General features: G+C 53.0%; 1 protein-coding gene and 1 long non-coding RNA gene across 16 annotated transcripts in view; both read right to left on the reverse strand.

Moving 5' to 3' along the window:
* Positions 1 to 2,514, reverse strand: part of LOC120375490 — a 41,659-nt gene extending 39,145 nt beyond the window's left edge. For both annotated transcript variants that reach the window (XR_005586574.1, XR_005586575.1), the window contains exon 1: positions 2,033 to 2,514. This is a non-coding gene — a long non-coding RNA (uncharacterized LOC120375490). The remainder of the gene's footprint in view (positions 1 to 2,032) is intronic.
* Positions 2,515 to 4,702: 2,188 nt separating this feature from the next.
* The window catches only part of ST3GAL4 (ST3 beta-galactoside alpha-2,3-sialyltransferase 4), a 157,899-nt gene continuing 141,775 nt past the window's right edge, over positions 4,703 to 20,826 (reverse strand). For all 14 annotated transcript variants that reach the window (XM_039496146.1, XM_039496148.1, XM_039496147.1 and 11 more), the window contains 6 exons: positions 19,431 to 19,491; positions 15,499 to 15,594; positions 12,661 to 12,850; positions 12,390 to 12,533; positions 9,289 to 9,432; positions 4,703 to 7,109 (listed from right to left, as the gene is read on the reverse strand). In XM_039496146.1, coding sequence (XP_039352080.1) covers positions 7,023 to 7,109; positions 9,289 to 9,432; positions 12,390 to 12,533; positions 12,661 to 12,850; positions 15,499 to 15,594; positions 19,431 to 19,491 — 722 coding nt within the window. In that variant the 3' untranslated portion in view covers positions 4,703 to 7,022. The remainder of the gene's footprint in view (positions 7,110 to 9,288; positions 9,433 to 12,389; positions 12,534 to 12,660; positions 12,851 to 15,498; positions 15,595 to 19,430; positions 19,492 to 20,826) is intronic.

Genomic DNA, 20,826 nt, shown 5'->3' on the forward strand with positions numbered 1-20,826 from the left:
ATTTCAACTTACACAGCACCCACTGAAATCTGATTTATACGCTATATTTTTGCCAGGGACTGTTCCTGATCTCTTCTTGGAAGGTGGGTTTTTCTTTTTTAAAGATTAATCACTTCTGACTCCTCAGGCCCAGCCCTCTGGCCAGGTGGGAGGTGGGAAGCCAGAGCCAGGCAGTGCAGGATAGCTGCTCCTCTGGCGGGTGGTACCATGGAGCGGGCAGCCTCAGCATTCCTCCACCTGCTGCTGGTACCCAGGGCTGCGGCTACTCTTCAGCTCCCAGCTCCCTTTGCTCATGCAGCCAGTCAGAGCCGCCCGCGTGAGGAACCCAGCAGAGCCCTTGGGGAGCAGCCACCGTAGGGGGAGCCCTCCCAGCACAGAGCCCCAAGCTACCCTAGGGTACCCCCTGTGCCCTGAGCTACCCCCCGCCTGCACATGGCCCTAGCTACCCCCCTCCCTGCACCCTGAGCTACCCTTGTCTGCACACAGCCCCCAGCTACCCCTCCCCGCACCCTGAGCTACCCCCCCGTCTGCACACAGCCCCCAGCTACCCCTCCCCGCACCCTGAGCTACCCCCATCTGCACACAGCCCCCGGCTACCCCTCCATCTGCACCCTGAGCTACCCCACATCTGCACACAGCCCCAGCTACCCCTCCCTGCACCCTGAGCTACCCCCCCATCTGCACACAGCCCCCAGCTACCCCTCCCTGCACCCTGAGCTACCCCCCCCATCTGCACACAGCCCCCAGCTACCCATCCCTGCACCCTGAGCTGCCCTCAGCTACCCCTCCCTGCACCCTGAGCTGCCCCCCCATCTTCACACAGCCCCTAGCTACCCTAGGGTACCCTCTGTGCCTTGAGCTACCCTCCACCTGCACACAGCCCCCAGCTACCCCTCCCTGCACCCTGAGCTACCCCTCCATCTGCACACAGCCCCCAGCTACCCCTCCCTGCACCCTGAGCTACCCCACCAACAGCACACAGCCCCCAGCTACCCCGCCCTGCACCCTGAGCTACCCCCCCATCTGCACACAGCCCCTAGCTACCCTAGGGTACCCTCTGTGCCTTGAGCTACCCCCTCCCTACACACAGCCCCCAGCTACCCCTCCCTGCACCCTGAGTGGTTTTCAAACTCTTTGAGCTGAGCCCTCCCCCCCACCTTCAAATTATCATTTTTGGTTGCGTCCCCCCACAACCCAGACAGGTGTGTGGCCTGCTGGGGTGAGTCGGGGGAGGGGGTGGCGCTCCCTCCCAGGACCGTACCATGTGGAGCTGGCCCAAGCCCCGCCAGCCCTTGCTCCCCAAAATAGAAGTCAAACTGCACCTATACCCAAGGGTGTGTCCCCCCCACCCTGTCCCGCACCGGGCCCTGGAGTTTTTCATTGCATGTTGAGGGGGGCTCCAAAAGAAAAAGGTTGTGGGGTGAACAGGCCTTTTCCTTTCTCAGCAATAGAGAGTTTCTCCAGAGCCCCATGCCCGTGTTGTCTCCCCCCGCCCCGGTTAAAGTGACAGTCACACACTCAGCCTGGAACTGGGGGGCAGGCTTAGGCCTGGGGGTTGTGGTTGTGTCAGCGGGCGAAGTCCCAGGGCAGTTCTAAGGCGGCAGCGTTGACACCCGGCTCCGTGCCTGGGTCGTTCCATTGGGCTCTTTCCCCATTTCCAACGGCCAAGGCCAGCCACCAAGACACACAACTGCAACGCTCCACGCACGTCCGCTCCCTCCACCCTGGCCGGGAACCGCAGCAGCCTGGCGAGCAGGGCTGTGGCTAGGGCATGGCCTGTCAGCAGCAGATAACTGCAGGGGGTGCTCTCATGCCACCAGTCAATGGGGGTGCAGTCCTCTAGGGGTGCTGCTTAGCCAAGCCAGAGAGAAGGGGCAAGAGGCCCACCCGCCAGCTACCTAAATGCCCCCCAGCCTGCGATCCCTGGCCCCGGTCACTGCCGCACGCTACACAAGCTGGGATATTGGGCTGCCTGGGCACCGCCCAAACCTACAAGAGAACAAGGGCCCCTGACGGCAAAGGGGTCACTCACCGCAGGAGCCGGGGGTGGCGTAGCAGCTCTCGCCCCGTACAGTGCACGCTGCCGATGGTCGTTCCGGTGCTGCGACGGCCTCGCTTCCTGCCAGCCAGGCAACGATATTTGTCGATATTCGGTGACAAAGTCCAACAAGTAATTCCTAGGCGTTGTGTCAGGTCTCCTGCCCGGGCTCTGGGCTCATGCCTCTTTGGTCAGTGGCTGGTAAGGAAGCCAGGCCCTCCCTTTATACAGGGGTCCAGCCCAGGGAGCCTATAACCAGCAGCCAAGGTCTGCCCCCATCCCCCTCCTGCTGCTGTTTCCCTGGGCTCCTTCCTACCCAGCCTCTCCCAGGCTCCCTTTCCCCACAAGTTCTCTGGGTTGGCCCTTCTTCCAGGGCTAGGATTCAGGGTTTCTTCACCCCCTGGTTTCCTCCTCACCACTCGTCTGCTCCCAGATGGTGGCTGCAGACACCCCCTTCATAGCCCCTTTCTGCTACAAACTTCTTCTCCTTCTACAAGCCAGGCTGCTTCTGCCCAGCTGGGCCTCATAAGCAATTGAGCCTAGCTCTGCCTCCAGGTGCAGCCCGCTAACAGAATTGGCCTCACAGCCACATTTAACCCAGGCATAGCCTGTGTAGGGTACACACTCCATCCCACCAACGCACACAGTGGGCAGTGTAAGTGCTGCTTCCCTTCAGCAGAGCACTACCCCTAGGCAGTGGTTTGCAAAGCTTTTATATTATGATGGCATTTGTTTTATGTGGGAAAATGATGGATTTGTTGCCATTTTTCCAACCAGCTTGACATCTCTGCCCCTCTCTGCCTCAGTTTGCCCACCTGTACGATGGGATAACACTCACATAGCTGAGACTGGTTGCAAAACGTTTTGAGGGTTAAAAGCATGGTAAACATTTCTATCCTTCTTTACAGATTGATTAGTTTGTACTTTTATTATTTCATTCTAATTTTGAAATAGACAAATTCTAATTTTCTTAACAGTGGTTTGACTGTTTCTGAAGCCATATTGGCTGTTCCTATTATCCAGAAGGCAGTGCTAAATGTGTCCCACTAACCAATTTGAAAGTTGACGTATGGATAAGTACCGGGCTGCTGGCCTGGCATCTCTCTCTCTCACACACACACACTCTCTCTCTCTCAAAGAAAAATGAAACTTGGCCACCAAACACCTTTTTTAGTGTTTTATCCACAAATGAAGTTCTTTGTTTTGCCTTTTTTAAACATATGTTTCATTCTTCACACCAGATTTTTTTTTTTTTAAACTGCAATCTAGATTTACAATATATACAATCTAGACGGTAAGGGACAATCAGCACATCTTGCAGATTTACCTATGTACAGTCTTTGGAGCAAGAATTCTTTTATAAAAAAAACTCTTTAAAAAAAAGTCTTTACAATAGAACCATGGTGTAATACATCAGTCATCTTCGGAGGAAACTGGGATTCTGAGATCGCTAGCATTCCAAAGACCAGTGAGTGTGACGGAGTTTAGAGTTGACACATACTAGACGGTAAATATTTCAATGTTCCGCCCCCAGGGGGGGTCAGGTCTGGACACACAGGCATCACCTGTCTTGCTGAAGTTCAGGAACAGCTCCACCAGGCCCAGGGAGGACCACACTGTGCCATCGCTCCTGTGGTACATGAGTCTCGGAGAGCAGGGAGAGAAGTTGTCTCTCGTGATTTCCTTCCACACCTCCCTCTCCCCTTCCACACCTCCCTCCACCTAAAAAACCTGTGCAAATGCCAAATGCTTTGGAAACCCAGCGGCGGAGGCCTGCACTTTCGGAGCAGGGGCACATGGGTTTCATCACTGCTGTCACTGCAAGGTACCAAGCAGCCGAGATACCCAGTGGCACGGGCCACCGAGACACCGGGGACAAGCCCAAAGAGGCAACTGAGAAATCTCCCACCACCCTTCAGAGCTCAACAAAGGGAGCTGGGGGGGGATCCCCTTCCTTGCCTGCCTGAGCATGGGATTCAGCAGCACTCTGCAGTTTCTGCAGTGCATGTAGTGCAGGAATGAGAGCGGGGACGCTCTGCTGAGACCGCAAGCCCTGTGCCCATCCTCAGATGTGTCCACACGGCGCCCACTGTGCTGGAGGGGCACTGGCCCTGCAGAGGGCAGCTACAGCCATTGGGCTGCCATAGTCACCCTGCAGCCATTCCACGGTCTAGGGAGGGCTGAGCTGTTCTCCCCACCTAGCAACACCCAGTGTCCAGCCTGCTTCTCACCCTGGTCCCTGCATCAGCTCCCACCTATCCCTGCTTGTCCCCACTACACCCAGCCCTCAGCCACCTCCTCTAAGATGGCCCCTTGGACTGGGGCTCTCGGATTAGGAGCCTGTAGGTGGGGTTCCCGAAGAGGCAGGGGCAGGACACACAATACCCTGGGCCATCCAGCACTGTGCCCATTCGACAGGCTGGGCTTCCAGGCAGGGATTTCCTGGCTTCCCTCAGCGGGCGATAGCTGGCTGCAGAGAGTACTGAGAACCAAGCAGCCCTGGGAGATGTATGTATATATATACACACACACACACACACCCCTCCAGCAGGGACAGGGATGGACACACACACACACAGCAAGGATGGGGACACACACATACACACCCCCACCAACCCCTTCAGCAGGGGGCAGCAGGAACGGACACACACACACACACCCCTCCAGCAGGGGGCAGCAGGGATGGACACAACACATACACACACTCCTCCAGCAGGGGGCAGCAGGGATGGGCACACAAACACACCCCTCCAGCAGGGACGAACACAACACACACACACACATGCCCCCTAGTGGCACCAGCCATGTTACACGCACCTGACTGTGCTACAAGGGAGAAGGGGTGCAGTGGTAGGAAGAGCTCTGGGCCCCGATCCAGCACTCGCTAAGTCAACGGGAGTCCTTCAGTGGGGTTAGATGCTTAGTGATGAAGTCAAAGCCCTACAGACACCTGGGGCACAACCCTGCTACCCCAAGCCTGTGCCGCTATGGAGGATAAGAGGGGGCTGGGTACTTGCCCTGCATTGGAGCTGGGTTAGGAAGGAGTATCCCCAAAGGTCACTCCCCCTTCAGGCAAAGCAGAAGGATGATACAGTTTCAACCCCACTGCTCCTTAGCTGCCCCACAGGGCAATTCAATGGAAACAACATTACACTCATTCTGCAATAGACACTGACGCGTCTCAGATAAATAATCATTTAAATTAGTTAAATTAGCATTGAGCCACAGCACTGCCTGCTCAGGAGAGACATTTCTGCTCTGTCCCACCGAGTCCAAGCCCCTTTGGGTCAGCACCTTGAAGAAGAACCTTTCCCCCTATTCCCCCACCCCAGTGAGAGGTCTGGGCTTTAGCAGCATGTGTGCCCCCAGCCCCCCCTTCAGGATCTCAAGGACCGGCTCCCAGGGAACGTGTGCCCAGAGCCCGATGGCTGGGAGTCTCGGCGGAGAGGAGACGGCTTGCAGGGCGGGCTATGGAGAGACACCTCCCGTCTGAGCCCTGCAAGTTTAGGGCCAAAATACGTTGGCTAGGAGCCTGTGTGGTACCCAATGGGTGGTGGGTGTCATAAGCCAGGGGAGGCTAAGCCTCCCCTAACCCAGGTCATGGTCCTGCCCACGTGCCGCCCCCTGGACGGGGCTTCCTCCTCTCCCTGAAGCCGGCAGGGGCTCAGCTCGGGCCGGTGGGTCAGGGTGGTGCGGCTGAGGCCCCTCCAGCTGCGGTTGGTGGTGGGGCACGCTTGGGGCTCCGGTGGGGAAGGGGAGCAGGGGGAGGCCTCGGGCGGAAGGGGCGGGGCTGGGGCCTAGCCTCCCTGAAGGGGGTCTTCACTCACTGCCCACGGTGGTACCTGTTTTATAGATAAACTGAGGGCTGCAATCCCCAGGGTGTCAGTCTGGCCCCTCTTCTCTGCAAGAAACGCACTTGCAATTGAAGGGGGGGAGGGGGGAAAAACAACCAGAATTTGATCAAAAGTTTTTAAAAAGGAAAAGAAAACCCTATTTATTCCTACTTCAGATCCTTGAGCGCGGCCGAGCAGAGGGCATCCCTGGACCAATCTCTGCCCCACAGCGGAGGCGGCCCTGGGGACAGCTCATTCCGGGAGCGGCCACGATTCCTTCTCCAAACCTTAGCTCCCCACGCTAGGCCCTCTTACAGAACAGAATTCAAACTCCTCCCCTTCACTGCAGGGGGGGTGAGGCAGGCAGCTGTGCTCTGTCAGTGAAGAATAATTTAACGCTCCCACCACTCTGCCTCCCTGCCCCCACTTTGATCGCCAGCTCCCCATTCCCAGGGAAGCAGCACTGGGGGGGGTCTAAAACCCCATCAGCAAAATACTGCACGGGACCCCTCCCCCCCCATAAACGTTTAAAAAAGGACACCATTACAGCTTCCACCTACAGCAGCATTCCCATGTGCCGCACCCCCAGAGCCAGCCCCACCCCGGGGGGGGTGTCAAACCAGTCCCGCTGCCTCATTCGGACTGAGCACAAACCGATCTGGCGAGAAGTTGACAATTCTTCCGCTGTCCAGGGTTCCGTTCAAGAGCGCAGCAAACAACCCCAGTCCCCTACGTGGAGCAGACAGGCCAAAGAGATGGGCGCAGCAGCAAGCCACAAGGGTCCCTCCCACAGGGGCACCCTCTGCGCCACCCTGAAGGCCAGCAAGTCAGCGTTGGCTCGGCCGCAAAGGGATCCAGCCACCCCACGACTGTAAGGATCTCAGATGCTCTGCTTCTGAGCCTTGACACGACGTGGCCAAAAGCCACCTCAGTCTGGCCGAGGGGGACTCCGCAGCCCTCTCCTCTCTGTCTACCTCCTCCAGGACCAGCGCTGTCCCCAGCAGCCGGCCCCCACCACGAGCAAGGAGCCCACTCGGGGCCCTGCGGCGAAGCAGTGGTGTCTCCGGCCCGGTGGATGTTGGGACACGCTGGGTGACAGGCAGCCAAGGCGGAGGCCACGGCAATTCAGGGAAATTCTAGTCCACGTCCCCTCAGAAGTGCGTAAGGTTCTTGATGACACCTAATTCAAGCATCCTTTTGATTGCTAATGCCTCGTGCGAGACATTGTGCTCCGACGCCTGCGAGACAGACAAAAGAGAGCTCGTTAGGCCAGATGCCATGGCGACAGGCCCCCTGATAAAAGCCTAGCTAGATGGGAAAGGCTGCGAGTACAGCTCCACTCCACCCTGCCCTGTCACGGTTCGCCCTCCGTGATGCTCGAGGTTGGGGGGGGGGGGGCAGGGGCTGCAGCTTTAAAAGGGGACTGTCATTGTTTTAAGAGTTTAATATTTAATGCCTACAACTGCAAAGCAGCGTTTCAGGAATCCACACAATAAGTCACCCGGCCTCACTGCACCCACTGATAAAACTAGTCCATTAGTTAATTAGCCACCTTGTGGCTGAGAAAGCTGGAAGCTTGGTCAGCAAGAACGGGGATTGTTCATTTTGCATTGATTCAATAGGCCGGCCTCTCCTCCTTTGTCTACTTAGCGGCTCACAAACCAAATTCTTCTCTGGGTTGGGGAAATCTTTGCCGTTCTACCTACCACCCAACAAATTCTACCAGGCTGGCAGTGTTTGCATAGGTTAGTCCCACCGGGAAAGGGGTAAGTGGATTTGGCTGACTCCCTCAGGCAGATAACTCCTATCTAGAGGGGGTAGTAAGGGAGCTCTCTGGGGATGAAGGATCTAGGGTGTGAGCTGAGCAGCCCTGAAGGAGGAGCCTTAGGAGCAGCCCAGTGTGGAGAGATGTGTCGAGCTGAGCTGTGTATTAGGTTATTGCTAATGTCTGTGCTCGTCAAGCTAAAGGAAGGAGGCAGGGATTATGTGCAAAAACACTTGTTCCGAGGTTTTTACACAGACTTGTTCTCCGAATTTCTGTGTTACTGTAACACGTGGCAGCTGGGGAATGGCGTGTGTGCTTTCTTGTCTGTGTAGATGCGTCTGTGTCACAGGGAAACTCACGCTCAGTAACACACCACCGAGATTCAGCCTGGCTTCATGTTGCACTTGTGCTTTAGATCAGTGGTTCTCAACCTTTTTTGGGCTCAGGACCTATTTGTAAATGTTTATGGCCTGTCGTGACCCAGTAAATAGTCTGGGGGTGGAGGCCCTGGGGTGGTTTTGGTCGGGTCCTGCCCGGCACTCCCCCCACAGTGGCGGCTCCTGCACCTCCTGTGCTGTGGGGCTGGCTGGGCTTGGCTCTCCACTCTGAGCGTTGCAACTTGTGGGGTCACAGCGCTGCTCTGGCTTGGCCCCATCCCTCTGACTGGACCAAATTTGTGCGAGTGGAGTTGTGACCTGGTTCAAGGGGTGGCAGTGCCACTCCCTCAAATTTAGCCTCCCTGGGCTCCCGTCATCATGACGGCTGGGCCAAACCTCGGTGGTGCTGAGACCCCAGAGTTGCAGAGCCTGGAACCAGCCAGCCCTGTGGGATAGGAGCCGCAAGAGCTGCCGCGTGACCCTTTGAAACGTTCCGGTGACCCAATTTTGGGTCCCGACCCACGGGTTGAGAAACCCTGCTTTAGATGACACCATCTCTCTGACGAGGGACTATCTTCATTAGCTATTTATTAATTGTATTGCAGTAGCACCTAAGAGCTCCATTGTGGACCTAGATCCTGGTGTGCAAGGCACTGTACAGACAGAATGAAAAGATGGTCCTTGTCCCAAGGATATGGCAAGCCAAGCGTTCGGCTGTCTGTACAGGGCCTAACGCATGGGGGCCCTGATCCTTGCTTGCTGTTCCTAGACACTACCATAATACAGATAGTGCTACTACCTAGAGTACTTCCTAGGTATCCTCGGTGCTTACTCTGGGAAATACTCCAAATGCCAAGGGAATGGAAGAGTTTTTATGGATCATCACTGTCATATGCACCGCTGCTCTCTAGTGGATGGAATGCATCATGGGTATGACCAAGGGTAGTGGCCACAGCATATGGAGGGGCGGGATAACCCCTAGTTCTACTACATACCGAATCCAGACAACTTACCGCTAGGCTGACCAGCAGCAAGTGTGAAAAATCGGGACAGGGGGTGGGGGGGTAATAGGAGCCTATATAAGAAAAAGACCTAAAAAAATCGGGACTGTCCCTATAAAATCGGGACATCTGGTCACCCTACTTACCGCTAATACGTTAATAACACAATTCCCGCTGGTGCCGTTTGTAAAGCCCAGAGATTCGCCCAGGAAAGGTGCTGTGTAACAGCAAAACATGATCACCACTAGAGGGGAAAGAGCGCACGGTCACTTACGGCCATTGACTTTAGTGTGATTTGCTCGTAGTAGTGTATAGTCTGTTTCTTATTGGCAGAATCGGGGTATCCAAAGCCTGCGATATGTACCAGGTCACAGAAGTGCAATGCCAAGGTGATGGCTAATAATCCCGTCGTTGGTTTCTAGAGGGAGAGAGATGAAAGGGCTCAGGGTGATTAAAAAAAAAACAACATACATGCTGGGTTCAGTTCAGAGAGGTTTTCTCCCCCCTTCTCTCTTTGGGGACAGGTCCTGTGTATAACACAGAGGCTTGGTATGCGTGATCATTAGAGCCGCGCGAACACTGGGTCTAAGCTCACCGATGACCATGGTGCCTTGTGATACGTGGACGCCGTTCGTCACATACGCGTGACTTAGAATGAAGGTTCCCCACTTAGGAAGGGCAGCTGCTAGCTATAGGGCTGCCGCCATTACGAAGTGGGACTCTCGGGTTTGTCCTGCGTATATCATCACCTGCCTTACGGGGTATAAAACATCTGGACTAGACAAGCGAGGGAATATTGGGTCATGAACTCCAAGACACACATGGATTTTCCAAGTTGCTCCTTGAAAAATCTCCAGATGGGGAGGACCCCCATGACTGTGTGCCAGGTCATTAGGATCTGCCATAGATCAAGGCACTGAGAATGGATAGTTTAAAGAAAGCTTTATTGCCCATGACTGCAATGCATGAGTATCTAAACAGCACTGCTTAACCTCCTGTCCCAGCATGCACTGGTCTCAGTGTGAATCTGGGACAAATTCTCTTCTTTGGTTAATCCAAAGCCCCAGTAAGGAACCTGGAGGGGTGATCCCTGGGACATTATACCCTCCCCTCCCAAAGTAGCACATGCTGGACACAATGTTGAGGACAATGGAGACGCCTGTGTGGAAATCCATTTATGGGAACAAGGAGAAAGTCATACTAACAGTTTCTCTGGTCGTGGCAACACTACAGCCAAGTGCACACCTCCCTTCAAACAGCCAGCTGCTCTGGAAGGAGCTTCCACCCAGCTAAGCTGGAAGGAGCCATGCTGAGCTGGTCTCAGTTGGAAATGATCTTCCCCTACCAAGCTGGTCTGGGAATCTCTCTTTGCAGATCTTTTAGTAAGTTACTTCTACCCTAACCTATAAGATTTCCATGCTTGGGACATTTCTCTCTGCTTGACATAGCTTGGAGGATGTGAGCCTTGATAGAAAGAGACCAGAGAACAGAAGAATAACTTATTGTCTCTTCAGCCAACTTCTATTTCCTTCCAGGGAGAGGAAGCTATTCCTCTCTGGCCGTGGCAGCCCCCCCCATCCCCGAATGACACTGTTCCATTTGGCCATCTGCTCGCTCCGATCCCCCACATTGCTAGATTTAGAGTCACTGTGGCTCTGCACAGGTTTACTCATTCCTCAGTTATATGCTGTTCCATCCTTAGAATTCAACAACATCAACATGAGGTCAGTGTATGCCAAAGATTTGCTCCTAGGAAGCAGCTATTTTGAAAAGGACATGGGGGCTGTGGGGGATAATCACTGAACATGAGCTCCCCGTGTGATGCTGTGGCCCGAAGGCCTAATGCGATCTTTGGATATATAAACAGGGGAATATTGAATAGGAGGGGTTCTATTACCTCTTTGTTTGGCACTGGTGCAACTGCTACTGGAATACTGGCTCCAGTTCTGGTGTCCACCATTCAAGAAGGATGCTGATAAATTGGAGAGGGGTCAGAGAAGAGCCACGAGAAGGATTAAAGGATTAGAAAACCTGCCTTCTAGTGATAGAGCCAAGCAGCTCACATGATTTCGTTTATCAAAGATAAGGTTAAAAGGTGACTCGAGCACCTACATGGGAAACAGAACTTTGATAACAGCAGGCTCTCCGCTCTAGCAGACAAAGGTCTCCAGTGGCTGGAAGTTGAAGTTGGACAAATGAAGGCTAGAAATAAGGCAGAGGTTTTTAACACTAAAGGTAATTAAGCATTGGAACAACTGTGGGGGAGTCTCCATCATGGTAAATTTTCAAATCAAGATTGGATGTTTTTCTAGAAAATCTGCTGTAGTTCAAACAGGAATGAATTTAGAGCAGTTCTCTGGCCTACGCGGGTGGTCAGCCTGGATGATCATAGTGGACTCTTCTAGCCTTACAGTCTATGAAGCTATAACATAATTTGTGAAACAGTGACGGGCTCTGGGACATTTAAACCTCTGCACCTCTCCCCTTCTCGAGCTATAAACGAGAACCCCACCACATCTCTTGTAGGTCTGCGGGGAAATTCACTAGTCAACCATTCCCAAGTGTTTTGAAGATGCAACGTGCTACGGTGTTACAGCACTACTACAGAAAAGGATGAGAAGAGAATTCCACTCTGAACTCCGCAGACCTTCAGAACTTCCACCAAACGTTATGGGTTTGTCTGATTTCTCACAAGTAATGGATAACAAGGCAAATCTATTCAGCGATTTCTTGAGTTCTAGATGCACACGCAAAAGGCCATCCACAGCTTTAAAACAACAAAAGAAATCGGATAACTCAAAACCAGCTTTGTGCGCGCGCACATACAGACACACTTATAATTTGACTGCACTGGCCAAACAAACAATAGAAGGATTCAGTGCAGAAAGATCTTCATCCTTGAGCAGAAGCCGCTTGCTAGCTTCTCCCTCCAGAAGAGCAGCTTTAGACTCGAGTCACAATCACTTCCCAACAGTGACCAACTTGCCCCCCCCAACAAAGCAGTGTGACTATAATCTCAAGGATGCAGGGAAACAGAGGTGAGCGGGTGGAGAGCATCTCCCCACACCCGGGAGGCACCGTACTGCGGGCAGATGGATCACATAGCATTTTATCTACAAAGCACCGTAAGAATCACCCAAGTGGCCTTCACCTCGATCTCCTCCTACCTGGAAAAGGGCAGTAATTTTCCAAACCGTGTTGAGCAGCCCAGGGCTGGGTCAATAAGTCGATGGGGCACGAAGGGGAAAAGGGTGGGCACAGTGCAGCGGAATGGCACCATGCCCCCTTAGCGAGTCCCAGTTGGGACTGCCCTGTGATCCGGGGCACTGTGAGTCTGTCTCGCTCTCTCTGCCCCCAGCACACCGGCTCCCTTACCTGTTTAATCTTCCGCGGTTGCTTCATGGAAAGATTAAGCAATTTAGCAGCAGTAATTTCCATAAAGTAAGGGTTCAGAATCCGCACTTGCTCGGGATTGGCATCCCAGATTAAAGGGGGCTGCTTCCAGAACCCCTTGCGAACCTGGAAAAGGACAACAGGAAAGTCAGGGGCTGTTCTCTCCCCACTAGGGCTGCACCAGGCTTGCCTCCAGTGGCGAGAGCAAAGCAAGGCAGAGAAGAGGCCAGCCATAGCCCCCCGCGGCACTTACTCGCTTCTTGTCATTGAGGATCATCTCCAGCCATTGGAAATCCATGGGTTTAAACGGCACCAGCACCAGCAGAGTATCCGGGTTGTTTTCCCGTCTGGGGTCGAAGTGCGCGGACTCTGGGTAAAACAGGCGCATGGTGGTTTTGGAGCCCACGTCCGCCTCGTACCCATGAACCGGCGCGTTGTTCAACCTGAGGGGAGGGAGCGCAAGATGAGGCAGGGGATATTGCATACGGGTTCCATTTTCCCCATGACTTGTCCCATTAGCATCTCGCTTCCCGTCCCCAGCGGAGACCCTTTCGAGGATTCGAGCCACCTGCTCGCCACACTTTGACGTGATAGATGTTAGGTTAGGGGATGTGGCGACAGGATCCTTTGGGAATGAACTCCCCCCGGGAAGTAAGGCCAGTCCCACTCTGGGAGCCAGGTGCATTGCTTTGAGCTGCCTTCTCTAACAAACCCCGAGCAATGTGAGTGTAACATTTCCACAAAACCATCCAAACCAAACCCCTCCCCTGCACACACACCTCTCCCTGGGACAGGATGAGAGACCAAACACAGGACAAATGTTAGTCACCCTGCAAGGCAGGGTGGATAAAAATCAATTATTTAAAAAAAATTGGATTTTTTTTTAATTTAAATCAGATTTTTTTGATAAAATGCTTTTTGAGGAAAAAACCTATCTAAAGATAAGCTTTAATTAAGATACATTATAGCTCAAAGCTATCTCATCATGGAATAGGGATTATAAATTCTAATTCTATAGTATGAGACAATATAGTCATGTCATGTTTAAGAAAAGTTTTGTAAATGAGTTCCAATAGTTCATGGATTAGGGACCCAATTTTATGGGGTTCCAGGGGCTTCTGTATAGATTATTTACGTTAATTTTTCTATCTACCCAATGGGACTCAGGGCTCAGTCTAGAAGATTCCATCAGAGATGTTTAGTTTTGCAGTTCTCCAACTGTGGATTTGTGTCTCCAGAGGAAACATGCTTGTAAACAGCAAAAATGTTTTTAAATAAATAATATATAGAGGTGAGAAATAACAGACCTCAACCCTATTGTCCCTCTGTTACCTCTCTCTAAAAGTGCAAAGTTCAATGAAGAGAAGATAGTTGGGGGCGGAATAGCTCTGGACAAGGAGAAGATGTCTGGAGATAAACATGAGAAGCGAGGGACATATGCTTGTTTTGTTAAAATATTATATGTTTGTTGTTGAAGGAAAAAAATCCAGAATACATAACGTTGTTGTTTTAGTTAAATAAAACAATTTAAGTGTCTGTCTGGTGACCTTCTCCTCCTAATACAGCCTGGCAAGAAAATCCTCCAAATATTAATGATTAACCTGTTGAACTGGAGATAGTTCACCTCCCAATGACTTCATAAATATCTGCTTCAATTATCTTTGGTAAATGAAATCACCAAACAATCATTCATTTTCTGATATAGCTGTAAAACTAATCTGAAAAGTTTTCAAAATAAATCCCCATTTAAAAATGTATAGTGTGTACCTTCTAAAAATGAAACCTACATCTATCTCTGAGTTGTGAAGAATATGTATTAAGGTTATAACAGGGGTTCTCAAACTGGGGGGTCAGGAACCCTCAGGGGGTCACGAGGGTATTACATGGAGGGGTTAAGAGCTGTCAGTCTCCACCCCAAACCCCGCTTTGCCTCCAGCATTTATAAGGGTGTTAAATATATTAAAAAGTGGTTTTAATTTATAAGGGGGGGTCGCACTCAGAGGCTTCCTATGTGAAAGGGGTCACCAGTACAAAAGTTTGAGAACTACTGGGTTATAACAACCAGCAAGAATGCACTTTTATGTAGAAAACCATGATTAAGTCGAGTCTTCCTGACTATTTGAATTAAATCAAATCCACCCTGCTGCAAGTTGCTCACACACTACAGTGATGAGAGTGGTAGAAAGGCCTGAATAGGCTAGAATTTCCAGGTAGGACTAACCTGGATCTCTCACATCCCTTGTGTAAATCTGTGCATTTCCATTCAAATCAGAGCTGAGGAACTGGCCTAAGGAGTCTGAGCACTTGCTTCTCGCTGGTGCTGGCAATTCCAGCTCCAGGAAAGCACAAAGCATCCCCACTACATGGGCTGCCCCAGGGACCCGAGTGTCTCAAAGGCAGCCCTGCTATGTCAGGGCTTCCGGGCTGCCTGTCATGGAGCCAGGACCATGCGGGCTCTCTGGACTTCCAAGCTCTCTGCTGTGGTGCCAAGCACCTGGCACTCTTGAAAGCCCTGACTCTAACTCGAGCTTGGCTCCTAGATCCGCAGCCTGGAGTCTGGAAATCCTGGGGTCTCTCAGGGTCACTGCCATCAAGCTAATAGCCTGGAGCTCCTGGAACAGGCTTCCCCATATGAGCTGTCCAGGGACCCCAGATTTCCAGGCTCTGCAGCTCAAAGGGTAGCCCCAGGGCCAGGGACCCCAGAGCTCTCAGACTCCCGGGCCACATTTCCATGTTGCTGAGACAAATTTTTGTTCGGGATTTCCCATTCACCAGCAATTGTGTCTGGGCCAGCTCTCATCCGTGCTAGCCCTGCTCCAAGGCTCTGCCTCCTTTCACGCACGCCAAAGCTAAGTCAAAGGAAAAGGGAACGATACGAGGCTCACATGCCGCATCAATTCCGGTCTCTCAACACGAAAAGAATGCATTCCGGTTTCCTCCATCCCATTAACGTAGCATGGATCCCAGAGCGTTTATCTCAGCCGGTCCCCAGGTATCTGTGAACATACTCCGCTGTGTCTAAACTGATGTGATGGGTCCCTGGGGGGAGGAAGACTAACCCTCACTCTACTGAATCTCCATAGTGCCTTACCTGATCACCACGTCATATTTGTTGATTGCTCCCCCCATGGAGCTGTTTCGGAGCCGGTGTCCGTTCCCCACCACTGCACATCTTCGGCACTTCATGCTGCAAAAGAAAACAACCTCAACCAAACGCACTCACCATCCTTTTCATCTCTGGGGGACTGTCTCCCCGTTTACATTGAACCGTTTAGTTCATTACACATTTTTAGAAGCAACAAAACCAGCCTCGACTCCTTGGCGCCCTCTAGGGTTGAGCTTCCTGCTGCCCCGGGGGGTGAAGTTTTGCACGTAATGGCTTTGCGATGCAGGAGGTCAGACAAGATGGAAATGGACCCTTCTGCCTTGAGATCTATGAATCTGAAAGCATGGCATTTTTACCAGTGGATTCCAGGGGAAATGCAGCTGTGAATTCCCATTGCTGCTCTCCCTTGGCCTAGTCAGTAGGGCCATTTGTCTGATGTAGACACTTGCCTCCTCCCACCCACTAGGAACCAAACTGAAATCACAAAACCAATTCACACAGACCCCTGAATAGCAATGAGGCCCCAGTCACTACCAACACAGCTAGATTCCAACTGGAGACCCAGAGACAAGAGATACCCTTTATCAGCACATTAGAATGCAAACAACACATGTTAACACCCAAATAAGGTGGCAGGTGCATACAATAAGCCCCCTGCTCAGTGGACAGCAGGGATTGAATTTGAGACCTTCATCACTAAAAGCAAGAGCCCTTACCGCTTGAGCTACAGGAGTAGCTCCTCTAAATTGGCACAGAAGTAGACTCTTATCCTTAGGTGAACTACACTCTTAGCATGGCTTACATATTGTTCAGCAGGAAAGGCACTGGGCTGGGATTCAGGAGATCTGGATTCTGTTCCCTGCTGTGGCACTGACTCCGTGTGTGACCCTGGGTAAGTCTCCTTCTCTCTATGCCCCAGTTTTCTCATGTGTGAGCTGGGGATGGCACCCCAGCAGCACAGGGAGGTTGTGAGGTCTAAAGAAGCTCTCGAGCCCGTCAGACGGGTGATTCTACAGAAGTGCGGAGGCAGCATCCTTCCGCAGGCCCCAGGCACCATTCTGACAGTAATAGCTGAGGTCGGCAGGTGAAAACAAAGTGCCCAGCTGTCTGATGTCTGGGCCTATAGATAGTGCACTGAAATGCAAGCAAACACAGGGGCTGAGCCGGTCAGCACACTGCACCTCCCCTAGCAAACCACAAACAGCCCTGTATTGCGCCAACAGCCTCACGCTCCAGCTCGCCAGGGAGGTGGCTGCTGCTGCTCTGAAGCCGGCAGTGTGGCCTAGCGACTCGAGCGCCCCACTGGGTCGCAGGGATCCTTGGTCCTATTCCCAACTCAGCTGCCGGGTGACCTTGGGCAAGTCATGTCTCTCTGTGCCTCAGTTTCCCTGTCTGATGCTAATGACACTGATCTCCTTTGTAGAGCTCATGGATATTTATGGAAGAGACGAGCCAGGCATTACTGTTTTATTAAAGGGACAGGCCTTTAACTGGCCCAGCGACAGCCTCTGCAGCATGTTCCATAAGCCCTGGCTTGATGCCAGGTTTGTTTTTTCCTTCTGTCCTAGGGACAGCAGCCTCTGCCCTACAGCCCAGCTGCTGGAGACGACAGCCACACGAGGAAGGGCCTGGTTACACTGTTCAGCCCTGCATGGGAGTTTTGTTGGGCCTCCTGAGATCTGGTTCTTGTTCCTGATTCTAGGTGGGCTGGGTCAGTGGATCCTGTTCCTTTGCTCTGCTACAACAGTGCCCCAAATCTGCTGGGGCTGTAGGAAGGGGGGTGGGGGGTCACTCGCCCTGTATTTCTGACCCACGCCTCGCATGGTCCGTGCTTGACTAGCTCAGACAAGCAGACAGACCAGAGCGAGAGAGAGCCAGTGCTCGGCTGTCAGACGGAATCACGGGCACCGCAAACTGACACTGCAGCTCGTTACCCGCCTGCCAAAAATCAACGGCTCGTTTTGCCGTATGTCCCCAGAGAGAGCCCAGCAATTTACGTCATTTTAGTGCAAACAAACAGCCAGGCCGCTGGCTGGGGCTGCAGCACCATGACATCATGTCCTGGAGCACGTCTGTCAACACCGCAAGTCTACCAGGGGCTGGGAAATCCAATCCTGCCCCTGGCTGCAGGGAGGCAGCACACTGGGGGTGGGGGCGGGTCTCATCCAACCAACTCCCTTGTGCACATGATAAATCTGCCCATCAGCCTGGCATGCAGTTTGGCAACCTCGGCTCACAAGGGGCCCAAGGACTGGAACAGCAGGGGGGCTGCAGGGCAGGACTGAGGGGCGTCGGCAGAGACCCCTGCACTGGCAAGGCAGGGGGGCTGAGCCACATGGAGAAACTTGCCAGTGCTGGGCTTGACTCTGTCCACCCCTCCCTCTCTCTCCTCTTACAGTTTACAAGGGGAGAGGAAGCAGTAGGAGAGTGGGCGTCTTTGGGACAATGCCAGGGAGGGGAGGAGAGATGGGGCAGGGCTACAGATGGGGGAGGGATCTGGGCAAAGCCCCACATACAAACCAAGGGAGGGGCAGTTCAGGGATGATAGTGATCCAGAGGGCACTGGGCCGTCCAGCAGGGCGGGGTGGGGTTTGGCGATGCACTCCCAACACACACAGAAGGCCAGGGTCTCTGACAGTCAAACACCCCAGCACATGCATTCACGCGCCAGAGGTGGTTGTGAAATGGCACCGCTCAGGGCAAGGGCAGCTCTTCAGGAGGGCAGGGCAGGCTATGTAGGAGATGGAAAACTCAGACTTCAAACCCCCCTCCATGGGTTAAATGAAGCCGTTCCACGTGCTGGCGGTCCACCAGATCGACGGCAAGACGGTGGGGAGACAGGGGGCACGTGCTTAGTTCAAGCGGGGAGATGCCCTCTCACTGCGGTGTAAGTCAGGGACACCGACTGATACGCTGAGTCTGCTGGTGCAAGGGAACCAAGTCTATGCAAGCAGTTTCTTCCTTTTGGCAAGTTCCCAAAGGGCAGTAGTAGATGTTGGTTCTAAGGAGAGGTGACAGCGACTTGTATGCTTCTCTGCCAGGAACTAAGGATGGGAGGACATCTCAGCCCTAGGGCAGGAGTTCACCCACCTGGCTGCTGGATTTTCGGGCAGCCAGCACCTGAGCTGTCCTCCAGAGGGTTGGGGACTGGCGGTCAATTTAGGATGAATGACAAGAACCTGATGACGATGGCAGGGGGAGAGAGGGTGGTAGGAAAGAGACTCCCAGGAAAGAGGAGGAAGAGATGGATTGTACTCAAGAAGATGGTAAACATGTGGACCTTCGCGCTGTCTCAGACAGACACAGTTGGTGGATGTTTGCATGATAACCCTACCCCAGCTGATGGGGAAGAAGACTCCATTGTCTCTTTGTCTTGATCCAGAGCCTGGCCAGATGATTTATCAACATCCACAAGGGGACCAAGAAGGAGAACGAGACACACAAAGGCCAATATAAATGGACTTCAGCCTCCTTGGCATTCAGGCCAAGAGCTTCCTGTGTTCATTCAGAGAGGGGGCTCTGCTGGGTTTAAATCCAATTTTGGGTTCATCAAAACCTTTGCTAGGGATCTTCTCATCCAGCATGGGTACAGGCTGGCAGTGACTGAATGTCTCCAAATGCCACCTGAACTCCAGTGACCTACATGAAGTGACTGAAAACTCAAGGCCCTAGCCAAATCCCATGACTCACAGATGGCTCTAACTGACCCAGCAGAGAAGTCAAGGGCCGGATGGGCTGTGGGGCCTGAACCCATCACAAGGGCACACTGCTATTAGACAACACATGGGGGGGCAGAGGGGTGCTAGCTGTGCTCTCAGTCCAGCCCCTTCCACAGCTCTGTGACGAGCATTCGCCTGACAATGGCAGCACATGCAATCAGATGCACTGGGAGGAAACGTTAGATGCACTGAAATTACCTTTGGATGCTTTCGGGCACCGAGTAGCTGGTGATCGCTAACACCCGGAGGAGAATGTCTTCTGCAAAGGAATGCAAGGGGGCAGTTAGTGAGGTCAGTCCTCCCCAGAAGCCATGAGATCCCCATGTCAGGCACAAGACCCCAGGCTACCCTCATGCACCACATGGAAACCAGAGAGGGAATTCTTCTCTTGAAGGGCTGTTTCCCTGGGATCATCCCCTTTCCCACCATCAAAGGCTCCACTCCCATCCTCCCTCTGGCCAAAGGCAATTGGGCCTGGCCACCTTCCATGTGCTGACTGGCCAGGCTGGGGAGGACAGGTAGAGAGAGGGGTCAGTGCAAGTAGCAAAGATGCTCTGACCTCTGCCCAGGTCTTTCCCAGTGGACGGACCCTGCAGCACACCCATGCTGGAGCATCCTCCTAGAGGCTGTGGCAGCCACGCGAGACAGAGAACGAGCCGTGTAGCAGGAAGGAAAGCGTGTAGTAACTTAACAAGAATGGTTCAGTGCCTCTGGGGCTGGCGGGGGACACAGAGGCGGCCACGTATTTATTGATCAGGCAACGGTTGGAATAAACAACATGCACTTAGGTGCCTCGAAGCAGGAGCACTGAGCAAGACTGGGTAGAGCCTTCCTCAGCAGCTGTCCTGTTAACCTGTCCTCTCTGTGTCAGCACTTCCCAGCCCCAGGGCTGCTCCCAAATGGACTCTGTGCAGAACCCTGCTTCCTTGGGCACCCTTGTCTGTCTGCATCCACCTGTTGTTTCTTGTCTTAGACTTAGATTGTAAGTGTTTTGGGGCAGTTTGCACAGTACCCGACAAAATGGGGTGTTGGGCCACGACTGGGTGCTACAAATCAACAATGACAGTAACAACAGACGACTCTCGCGCTCTCCAGAGGAGCCTGCATCTGCACCAGCAGATCTCCTACCCACTATTAACACATAGCACTGCCCAGAACTTCCTCCAGCACCTATACACCTCCCAGCTGCAATGGGGTTCACCACACACGTCAACGACCATGGGGCAGGCAGGCAAGGAGAGGCTGGGAGCAACCGGCCACCATCTGCCAGTGAACATGAAGTCTCACACATGCTCAGTGGTTTGAGCATTGGCCTGCTAAACCCAGGGTTGTGAGTTCAATCCTTGAGGGGGCCACTTAGGGATCTGGGGCAAAAATTGGTCCTGCTAGTGAAGGCAGGGGGCTGGACTTGATGACCTTTCAAGGTGCCTTCCAGTTCTAGGAGACTGGTATATCTCCAAATATTATCTCCACCATCGGACCTCTCCCTGCCATCCACACCCCCGAAGTGAACTGCTCCTGCCAAGATTGAGGACTTGGGTAGACGTTCAGGAGAGCTGGCAGGTTCTCAAGGGGACAATATTGAATGCACAAT

The sequence above is a fragment of the Mauremys reevesii genome, linkage group 12 (assembly GCF_016161935.1).
Source record: "Mauremys reevesii isolate NIE-2019 linkage group 12, ASM1616193v1, whole genome shotgun sequence".
NCBI lineage: Eukaryota > Metazoa > Chordata > Testudines > Geoemydidae > Mauremys > Mauremys reevesii.